We start from the raw sequence: 11,098 nt of genomic DNA, 5'->3' as shown, positions 1-11,098 counted from the left end.
TAAAAGACCCTGAAGTTCATGTTGAGTCATTAAGTCATAGAAGTTCAAAAGCTAGAAGGGGTCTTGAAAGTTACTCAGACCAACCCTTTCATTTTATATCTGGGGAATCAGTCATTAAACATTCTTCTGGGGCTGGAAGACCCCATCCTGAGGCCATCTATGGCCCCCAACCTAAATCACCTTATTAGCATAAATTCAGGTATGCTCAAAAGGAGCTTCTTATAAATTACAAAAAACACTTCTATCATTCAAACATTCTGGGGGTTTTAGAAACTTTTTAGGAATGGGACAGGGACAAAGACCAAATACATTTCTTACTATACCACATCTGGGTTCCTTAGAACTTCCAAATGAACCTCAGAATAACCTTGTTGATTTATGCAAAGACATCAGTTGAGATTTTGACAGGGAAGTGTGTTGAATCTGCAGAGCATTTTGGGGACTATTGCCACCTTTATAATAAGTTTTTTGATCCGTGAACATGGAGTGCCTTTCCATTTATTTATGTCTTCTTTAATATCTTTCAACAATGTCTTTTAGTGTTCAGAATGTAGGTTTTGCACTTCTTTTGGTAAGTTTACTTCTAAGTATTTTATTCTTCTTGATGCTATTCTAATACATCACATTATTTTTAAACCTATTTTAACATCTCTGAAATTGTGATGTCTTACAATCAAGAGTATTTTAGTATAATGCCTTCAACTGGAAGCAATTTTTTTATCTTGGTGGACATAAATGTGACTTACAATCAATAGCTTCTTAGATTCAATACCATATAGCACCAAATGTGAAATGTCTGTGAAACGTTGAAGTGGAAACGAAAAATAAGCATTTGGGTATATTAATTTGGAATCAGAAGAGAGGTCTGAACTGGCGATAGAAATATGGGGTCATATGAAGTTCATTATTTAAAGCCACAACTTTTCCCTTTGGGCTAAGAGGGTAGAGAAGACAAGAGAATCCACGTTGTAGCCCTGAGAAATCTCAACAAGTAGAAGTTGAGCAGAGGAGGAAGAGCCAGCAAAGGTAACATTTTTGTTTTGAGTCTATTATTGTCATTATTGCTGTTGTTATTATTTGTCACTAGATGGAAGGACCTATAGGGGCAGGAAATCGTCTCCTTTGCCTCCTTTGTTCTCCAACGAACCCTTGAACTGAGCACTGCACTACTCTTTTTTTTTTCCACACTGCGTGGCTTGTGGAATCTTAGTCCCCGGACCAAGGACTGAACCCAGGCTGGGCCCTCGGCAGTGAAAGCACCTAAACACTGGACCACCAGGGAATTCCCAGCACTTCACTACATTTAGATATTAACCTACATGCCACAGATAAATCCATGTTTATCTGAGAAATAATATATTGACTAACCACCAGCTCTTTCACCCCTGAAAATCTGACATGAATACAAATAAATAAATAAGTCTTTCAGGTCTTCGGGGCAGCTCTATAATCTGATTGTGATTGCGATAGAAAATAGGCACAGGCTTACTGCATATTAACCTAGAGTAATTGTCTCAGGCAGAAGAGGAAAAATAGTCAGTAGAAGTACTGTAGCATTCACGATTAAAACCAGACTATGTATAAAAATTTTTCCAAGGAGTTCATATCCCATTCGCTGTCACATTTCTATAACATAAGTAGGACACCAGCTGGTAGTTATGCGAATTCATCTGCCTTTCATTTACTGTTTGTCACTTCACAGGTGTTGAATCTTATTCATTCCTTCTTTCATTTTTTTCCCTTTGTATTTTAAATGCCCTAACCATCATATAAAGTTACCATAATATCATATCCTCTATTGTGGTTCTCCACCAGGGGAGATTTTGACCCAAGAGGACATTGGGCTATGTCTGGAGACATTTTCAGTTGTCACAACTGGAGATGAAGTGCTACTGACATCAAGAGGGTAGAAGGACAGGGATGTTGCTAAACATCTTAGGGCTGCCCCTAGGACAGCCCCCATAACAAAGAATTATCCAGCCCCAAATGTGATTAGTACCGAGGTTCAGAAATTTTACCAATGGGGATCAGTTTATATGTATATGAAATTTTTAGGGGCAAAGTCCATAGCATGTACCAATTTCTTGAAAGTGGTATAATTCAAAAATTTAAGAAACACTGGTTTTAATGAATATTTCATCTAGGCCTTGGTAACAAGTGACATATTAACCCTATTTCACAACAGAAATCACCTTTCTAGTTAAAAAGACTTCTCTCTGCCAATCAGATTTCCCTGTCCCTTTCTGGTGTCCAGTCTCATTCATGGCTAGACAAACACAGCTCTTTGGATTTCCTGTCTTTAGGTTTTCCAAGTACCTCATCCACCTCCTATTAGCCAGGTTAATATAGTTATTATGGTTATGGTGACTACTAATAATTAAGCTATGGCTTCATGAAATGTCACTAAAAGTCCTGCTTTCTTTTCAATTCCTACCATGTTTCATATGCTGCTAAGCACTGGGTATATAGTGGTGAAAATGAGCTTACAATTGAATACTGGAGAGATATTAATAAAATTTGAACATGTAACTTAAAACTGCAATACGAAAGGGAGGGTGTGAAAAGTGAAGGCGAAAGGAACTGAAACGAGGTTGAAAAGGAAGGACTGAACAACCAGATCGTTGTTGTTGTTGTCGTCGTCGTATGCCACCGAAATGCAATAAGCAGTTAACCCCTTCCTGGATATTTTAAACAATTTGGTGAAACACATATCCCAGTCCAGAAAACTTGCGATGTACTTAGGTTCAACTAACATTTCCTGGGGCACTGACAGGCAGATTTGGGAGAGCGGAGGCTATGGGTCAAGGGGGGACAGTCAAATGCAAGACCCTCCTTTGTTGTCTTATCTGTGGTTCTAATTACAAACCAATGTGTGCTGGGGGGCGTGGGGGGGGAAGGTGAAGAAAAAGCCGACGTCTAAACATGCTGCCCTTTCCAGATAAACATTTAATAATCGTTACTATCGCCATCGCTCTTGATTCTGATATTGGAAATTAGCTGTCGTGGCCTATAAATCAGACCAAAAAACCCACAACTTAACCATTTCCCTAAGTATTAACAACTCAGTATATTGTTAAGTAGTCAGCCTGAAACGGTCAGGGGGGCCTAGCCGGCAGTTTTCAGTGAGACAGTCAGGCGTGAATCTTGAACTCACTAAAACCCCCAGAATGGTCAAATAACTGAGGTTTCGTGGGAACGAGGTAGAGGGTAGGTGGTGAGAGAACAAAGGCCGCGCGTCCCAGTTCAGGGCCTCCCGGCCCGCCGGCCGCACTGGGGACGGAAGCGGCGGTGCGACAGGGTGGCGAGCTACGGGGTCGGTGACCCACACCGCCGCGGCGCTGGCGCGCCTCTCCGGGACCCTCCCCAGGCCGGGGCACAGGAGGACGCCGCAGAGACTGGAAGCTCGTGAGAGGGGACGCAGGGGTCGAAGCCTGGCCGCCGCCCGAGTGAGTGAGCAAGCGACTTGTGAATCACACTGCGGGCCATCACCCGCCAGGACCGAGATCACGCGGCTCTCGGGGCCGGCTGAAGCCGCCCAGATGGAGCACGCAGGAGAAGTGGGAGGCGGTGCGCCGGAGACAGAGCGCGACGTCCCCTGCTGTTCCCGTCTCTGAGGGGCCACCGTCCCCGCCAGGTCCCGCCCCCTCTCGCTTATGTAATAGGGGCGCGCTGCCATTGGCCCCCGCGACCGGAAGAGGCGCAGGCGCGCGAGCGGGTGGGGGCGGAGGGAGGCCGCGAAAGGAAGGCCGGTGGGTGGGGGCTGCGCAGAGCAGGCTGCGCTGGGGCGACTGGGAGAGCTGTGCGGCGTGCGCGAGCACGAGGTGTAGTGGCCTCCCCCTAGGCTGAGGCGGCGGCGGGCGCGCGCGGCGGCGGGTGCGAGGCGCGGGCTGTTGTGCTCCCGGCTCTCCCCTTTCCCCTTCTTGGCGGGTGGAGGAGGCCGAAGCGGTACTGGGCGCGCTGCGCTCCCCTTCCTCTCCCTGCGGCCACCTCCCCCGGCCCTCTCGCGCTGCGCGGTTTCTCCGACGCAAGACTGTCCCGGCCCGGGTGAGCGGCAGTGGGGCGGTGCTGACGCCGCAGGACTCCTGGGAGCCGGGTGGGGGCCCTGCCGGCGGGGTCGGCGGGGACCGTGGGGGGTCATCGCGGGTCACGAGGGGCTGCCGGCCTGCCCCGCCTCCCTGGGGGCGGCCGAGCCTGTCCTGTCCCGGCGCGGGCCGCGGAAGGACGGGAAGCTCGGGCGCCTGCCAGGCCCTGCAGGTGGCCGGTCGCAGGCCGGCCGCGGCGGCGGAGCTGTAACCCGCCGGCGACAGCAGCTGGTCGGTTTCTCGAGGCTGGGGCTCCCCGTGGCCGAAGGGGCCGGGTTTCGGGCAGCCGAGGCCTCCAGGAGGCGCGTCTCGGGCCGGGGTCCGTGAGGAGTGGCGGGTAGGTAGGGGTTGTGTGGCTCTGGGTGGCAGAAGAGAGGAGGGAGCTCTCCCAGGCGGGAGAGGCCGGTTTGGGAAGGAAGGCGCGCGGGGCTGCAGCTGGGCTCAGCGAAGTGCTGGGTGAAATAGACCTCACTGCTGGTGCTTTCATCCTGTCTCCTCTCCAAAAGGGATGCATTTAAAAGGCTAGGGTCAGGATGTTGGTCACTGCTTGGGCCTCTTCGTTTTAGATGCTTGTGAAGAATGATCCTACTTCTTGGATCCAAAATCTATTTCTCTCTTACTCATTTGTTTTGGTTTTAAGAGGATCTTTGGGGCAGTGCTTACTTGTTGCCTCCTGTAAGAGCTCCTCATTTTGGAAGAACTCCTTATTCCCTCTACTGCTTCCCTCTTTGGAGCCCCCTCAGAAGACCATACAAAATAAGAGTTATATTAAAAGCCAGCTTTTAGGTACTTATAAAGGACTTCTTGCTCCTCGGTTTGTTGCATTTAGTCAAGGAGAAGTTATGCTTGGTTACGCTTAGATCTTGTAGAAAACTCAGCTGGCTTGAGAGTAAGTGCTAAGTCGAGCTGTCCAAAAGCAGGTGGTTTGTTCGTTTGCATTTCTGCTTTCAGAAAGGAAATCAGTGCAGCGTGTTGCTAGAACTTAGGGGCCTACGTCAGGCGTTTAGACTGATTCAGTTTCCCTTACCTGGTGTTTTCTGTTTTAAAAATAAGAACAAGCAACCACAGTCTTCTATTTATTAAAACTTCTATGACTTTTTGTTACTTTTGTTAGATGACAATGAAAATGGGTTAAATGTATTGTTAATGTTACATTTGAGGAGAAATGGTAACTGCAAAAGTTAAAAATAATGTGTATCTAATGGCATTGCGTTCTACAGATCACTGCATGAAAATGTTATCAAAATAGCTAATAACTTCTAGATATCAGAGAAACCTAGAATTAGTAGCTTACCATTTTATTAGTTTTTTTTTCAATGTAAAACAGTTAAGAGGTTACCCACACAGTGTATTAACATATGTAGCATAGCATACATCGTGTGGAAGAGTTCAGATCTATGAGAGAACTGAAGTATTCTAACATAAGTTACTGATACTAAGGCACTGAGACATTAAGAATGCTATAAATGTTAGGATGCATAAAGATTGAATACCTATCATCCAAATAATACAAAAGTATCCAAATCTGTTTCCATGGGAATTGGTTTGTAAGCATGCCATAAATATACTTTAAAAAAAATCATTTCATTCAGCTTGGAATTAATAAGAATTTGGTTTTTAAAAAATAACAAAAATGGTAGTCTTCAAGGGCGAAGACGTCTGGTAATATTTACCTTTATTTGGTGGGAATGGGGTTCTTATATTAGGGTAGCATACTAAACATTTTTGTAATTTGTTAAAATATTCAGCCAGCTTCCTAGAAAAGGATTGATCCTCCTTTATATTTTGACTTCTGGTTCAGTGTTTAATGCTAGTGGGAACTTGTCCAATTGATGTGTTTATTTTTTCAGTTTCCCTTTTTCTTTTTGGGAGAAGCTCAGGTGTTTCAATGAAATGCTTTGACCTCATACCTGTTAACTAGTTAAGGTTCCAGTCAGAAAAAGCTAGCACTATTTTCTGGTGAAGTTATAGATCCTTTGTGTGTTCATGTCCTGCAATGACTTAAAAGTTTAAGATTTAATTGCAGTGCTGGTCAAAACTATCCACAGGAATTCTCCTTAGATCCTATTTTAAAGTATTTAAAAAGCAGCTGAGACTCATTATAGACCTTTTATGAACAGATTTAACTTGTGTTGTCTTAAAGGAGTCTTTAATTTTCATGAAAAAGTAAAAGTAGTTCTTTTCCCTTAATTTTTAACCCATGTTAATTTCAGATCATCAGTAGTAAAAAATGGTATCTTTCATTTTTGTAAAGGTACCCTTAATCTTACTTAATAATTTGTCCAGCAATCCTATGAATACCATTTTTTTTTTAAGAAAGAATAGCACAGTAGTTTCATGAAACCTGAGTATTTAAGAGAACGGTTTCCATCGCTCATATGAGTTCCTTTAGAGACATTAGATGACAGCTTTTATTTCTCTTAAAGTTGTAAGAATCTCAGATCGCACAGTGAATACTGGAAGGGGAGAGTACCTTTGCAAAATGATCAGAGAAATGATTGAGGAAGGGGCTAAACTTTTTGGTAAACTTCTGAAGATTACCTATAAGAAAGTGCACAATTCTTAGGTGTATAGCTCAGTGAATTTTTACAAGTGAATACACCTGTATAACCATTACCTAGATCAAGACACAGAACATTATCAGTACCCCAAAAATCCCCCTCACGCCCTTTCTTCCCAGCGTTACTTCCTGGATTAGTTTTGCCTGTGTTGAACTTTATACAACAATATGTTCCTTGTATCTGGCTTCTTTCCTTAATGCTGAGATATAACCATGTTGTTTAACAATAGTTTCTTCTCTTTGAATGCTGCATAGTATTCCATTGTAGAAATCTGCTACAAGTTTTGTATCCATCTTACTATTAGTAGGCATTTGGATTGTTTCCAGTTTTAGAAACAGTGTACCTGCATTTCTGTTGAATATATACCAAGAGTGGAATTGTGAGATTATAGAGTAGACGACTAGTTTTCTACAGTGGTTATATCAGTTTATCCTCTAGTAGCATTGTATAGGAGAATCTGTAAATCCATACATTTTGATTGACAAGTGCTTCTATAAAACAACTGTCAAACTCTGAGAGTGTTATCATACTTAGATTTCACTTTAATGCCTCAACTTCTGTTTTTAGATATGGCTCGTGGACAGCAGAAGATTCAGTCTCAGCAGAAAAATGCCAAAAAGCAAGCTGGACAAAAGAAGAAACAAGGACATGACCAAAAGGCTGCTGCCAAAGCTGCCTTAATATATACCTGCACTGTCTGTAGGGTAAGGGGAATTGAAAGACATAGCTTTCTCGTGGACAGTTCTTTCATTAGAGATGGGTTTGTATAGGTTAAAATTTTGCAAACATGGCGAGATAAATGCTTTACTTGAAATAGGAGATTTGAGAGCTGGTTGTGTTAGGAACCCATCTTCATTCATCTGTTCAACAGTTTTATATATATACGTATATATACATATATACACACACATATATATATGCTTTTTGTTGTTGTTGTTCACGCTGTGCAGCATGCAGGGTCTTAGTTCCCTGACCAGGGATTGGACCTGTGCCCCCTGCCGTGGAATTGTGGAGTCCTAACCATTGGACCGCCAGAAGAGTCCCAACAAGTACATTTTTTGGATAGCTCCTTTGGCCAGGCACAGTTCTCTTGGTCTTAGTGAAAAGGGGTGAACAAAGCAAAATCCGTTTCCTCATGGAGAATAAAGATGTCTTCTTAAGGGCAAATAATACACTTTGAACTTTAAAAAAGGTCAGATTTACATTCTTAATTTAAAGCTATGTAATATACCTCTGGTTATTTAATTTGTTTTGTTTTTTTTTTCTTCGCTACATTCATAGTTATGATGTCTGTAAAACTAGAGTATATTCACATTGAGGGCTTTTACTAGAATTAATGTATTTTATTAGATTTGAAGAATAATCATAACAGCTGCTATTGAGTGCTTACCAGGTGCCAGACACTGATCGAAGTGTTTTACATGCATGAGCCCATTAATTCACATAACAACCCTATGGCACAAAGTACTTTTATTCTCATTTTACAGGAGAGTAAATTGAGTCATGGGGACTGAATAACTTGTGCAGGGTCACCCAGCTAGTATGCAGAAGAGCTGGGATCTAAACCCAGGAGGTCCAGCTCCAGAGCCCACCTTTTAGACCACTATACCACAATGCCTCAAAGAAGTTTTTCTTAAATTCCAAGCCAGGGTCTCTTTTTTGCCTGTTTGTTCAAGCTCACTACCCTTGAAGTTAGTGAATAAAAGTGCCAAAGGAAAAGTGCATAGTGAGGTTGATCCAGTTACAACAAACTTTTTGTTCCCCCCAAAGCCCTATGCCTAGGTAGAATTGGTAGTATGGATGGGAAGGGATCTTGATAAGACTTGATTCCTGGACTAAAGTTTATCATTTATTGAAGTCATTACTGATGAAATAGAAGTTCCTAACTACATAAAAGTTCTCATTAATCTAAGAGAGGAAACCTATTACATTAAATAACCTGTTCATAGTGAACTTTGATATACTCAAAATAATGAAATTGAGCAGCTTCAGATTCTGTTTGGAAAGAAGCAAGGTAAAAGTAAATTTCACTAAAATTACTAATGAAGAAATACCTTGACCTAAAAGTATTAGAGTAGCTCATATATTTAAAAACTCAAAGCAACAAAAAATGTTTATTTCATGTTTTGTCTAATGTAATGTGCTAAACAATAATTGAAGGTCCTTGCCTAGGTAAGTCAGTATAGTGTAGTATTTGAGATGTGAAGTACCTAGTACTAGGTTAACCATAGGTATTGGACAAATTAATCTCTAGGTTTTAGTTTGCTTAGCACATAAAATGAGGATAGTAGGACCTGATTTAAGATTACTGGAAGGGGGCTTCCCTGGTGGTGCAGTGGTTGAGAGTCCGCCTGCCGATTCAGGGGACATGGGTTCGTGCCCCAGTCTGGGAAGACCCCACATGCCACGGAGCGGCTGGGCCCGTGAGCCATGGCCACTGAGCCTGCGTGTCCGGAGCCTGTGTTCTGCAATGGGAGAGGCCGCAACGGTGAGAGGCCTGCGTACTGCAAAAAAAAAAAAAGATGACTGGAAGGTTCTATGAGAATTCTGGTAGCATGCTTAACATAATGTGTTCGGTAAATGTTACCTATTGTTTACTGTTAATCAGGTAAGAATACTTCATTCTGTGTGACCCTTTATATGTGAAATGTAGGAATATGCTAGGAATTTCTTTGTTACTGGGTCCTTTTTTATATGCCAGCCATTAAGTTATAGGAATTTAAAAGTGTTTTGCAATAGTTGTCGATCGTGAGTAGGCTCAGGATTTTAAAAGTTAGCACATTTTTATTTCATGAATCAGGTCTAACTCTTCTTTTTTGCACAATTTTTAAAATTAGACACAAATGCCAGACCCTAAGACCTTCAAGCAGCACTTTGAGAGCAAGCATCCTAAGACTCCACTTCCTCCAGAATTAGCTGATGTTCAGGCATAAAGTTGTTTACAGGTAATTGACCTTTTCTTCTTTTCATTCGTTAATGGCAGGGCTGTATACAAGAGCAGAATTATCTTCTGTAATTGTAAAATTGATTTCTGTCTTCTAGCTGAGACTTCATTACTGCCCCCTTTTAAGTTAATGTTTAACTTTACGATTGTTAAAAGTCCATTTTCCCAGACCATATCCTTTCAGTGCCTTTGAAACATCCATGTTTTTAAACACTGTAGCCAAAAATGGCATGAGGTGATGCTGGCCAACTCTGGTCCAAGAGTGGAAGAAAGTTTTCAGTCTAAAGAAAATAACTATCATAAAGGTATTTGAGAGTCTTGCTCCCAGAAATGATGCAGACCAAAGTTTATGAGTGCTTTTTTGCAGGTATTTTACTTAGAATGCTTAGTAGAGCTTCTAAGTACATTAAAATATAAGGCATTCATTGTATAAACTAGGTAGTTGCTTGAAAATAATCAGTTTATACTTTGTGTGGTTGGATTTTTTTTTCTAAATGGTGGTGCTGGTATATGCATGAGTATTATTTTTTTTTTTTTTTTTTTTTTTTTTTTTTGCTGTACGTGGGCCTCTCACTGTTGTGGCCTCTCCCATTGCGGAGCACAGGCTCCGGCTGCGCAGGCTCAGCGGCCATGGCTCACGGGCCCAGCCGCTCCGCGGCATGTGGGATCTTCCCAGACCGGGGCACGAACCCGTGTCCCCTGCATCGGCAGGCGGACTCTCAACCACTGCGCCACCAGGGAAGCCCATGAGTATTATTTTTAAAGTAAATTCATCAAAGATCTGTTTATAAAAATTTAGCTGACAGATCTATTAGACTAACTTCGTAGGTTAGGCATGTTGTGCTTTTTTTTTTTCTTTTTGGATTTTATTTATTTTTTTATACAGCAGGTTCTTATTAGTTATCTGTTTTGTACATGTTAATGTATATATGTCAATCCCAATCTCCCAATTCATCCTGTGCTTTTTTTTTTTTAAAGACATTTGAAATGCATATAAATCACATTTGTGTAATGCTTACGTTCACTGAAAATCTTGCTTATGTTTTGTAGGTGAATTCGTGACACCTTTGACTCTTCTCCTGTCTCAGACCTTAGGTAACAAACCTGCAGCTGCTTTTCTAACAAACTGTTGATCAGCAAAAATAAAGGGGCTACAGAAACATTCATTTTTATGCTGTTCCCTTTTGGGCTTCATGCAAAGACAATTCTGTGTAAATGTACAGTTGACTCTGATTTGGAAATCTGAAAATCAGTCCATCCTTGTTATAAAAAATTTTTTTACAATTGTAATTATATTGATGTTCATATTGTATAAAATAACTCATTTAATAAAGTAGTACTTTGATTTTACAACATCACAGGATAAATGGTTCTAGAAATTCTGTTCTAACTTTCTACATTATTTGCCTTATAAAAATGTAATGAATTCATCAGCTAGAATTGCAAGCGCAATTCTTATCTCCCTTTCTAAGTTCAGGGGCATGTTCATAGTTTAACTAGAGCAGACTCAT

General features: G+C 41.8%; 1 protein-coding gene across 3 annotated transcripts; it reads left to right on the top strand.

Moving 5' to 3' along the window:
- The first annotated feature begins 3,744 nt into the window (after window positions 1-3,744).
- On the top strand, window positions 3,745-10,753 carry ZNF706 (zinc finger protein 706). Of its 3 annotated transcripts, none has more exons than XM_081258242.1 (4): window positions 3,745-3,821; window positions 7,211-7,347; window positions 9,481-9,588; window positions 10,638-10,753. In XM_081258242.1, exons 2-3 carry the CDS (start codon window positions 7,213-7,215, stop codon window positions 9,574-9,576), a joined length of 231 nt encoding a protein of 76 aa, XP_081114368.1. In that variant the 5' UTR covers window positions 3,745-3,821; window positions 7,211-7,212; the 3' UTR covers window positions 9,577-9,588; window positions 10,638-10,753. The 3 variants fall into 3 exon arrangements, with proteins under 3 accessions (XP_081114368.1, XP_081114366.1, XP_081114367.1); XM_081258240.1 differs by lacking the exon at window positions 3,745-3,821 and adding an exon at window positions 3,828-4,044; XM_081258241.1 differs by lacking the exon at window positions 3,745-3,821 and adding an exon at window positions 4,155-4,419.
- Window positions 10,754-11,098: the final 345 nt, after the last annotated feature.

This window comes from Mesoplodon bidens, assembly GCF_964165515.1.
Source record: "Mesoplodon bidens genome assembly, chromosome: 16".
Taxonomy (NCBI): domain Eukaryota; kingdom Metazoa; phylum Chordata; class Mammalia; order Artiodactyla; family Ziphiidae; genus Mesoplodon; species Mesoplodon bidens.
Note: the sequence above shows the minus strand (reverse complement) of the source record. Positions and strands in the feature narration are given on the sequence as shown.

Excerpts from the sequence above, each read along its gene's own strand:
- ZNF706 (XM_081258242.1), top strand. The coding sequence starts at position 7,213 with ATGGCTCGTGGACAGCAGAAGATTCAGTCTCAGCAGAAAAATGCCAAA. Across the intron at positions 7,348-9,480 it reads ATACCTGCACTGTCTGTAGG|ACACAAATGCCAGACCCTAA; the intron begins GTAAGGGGAATT and ends TTTTAAAATTAG.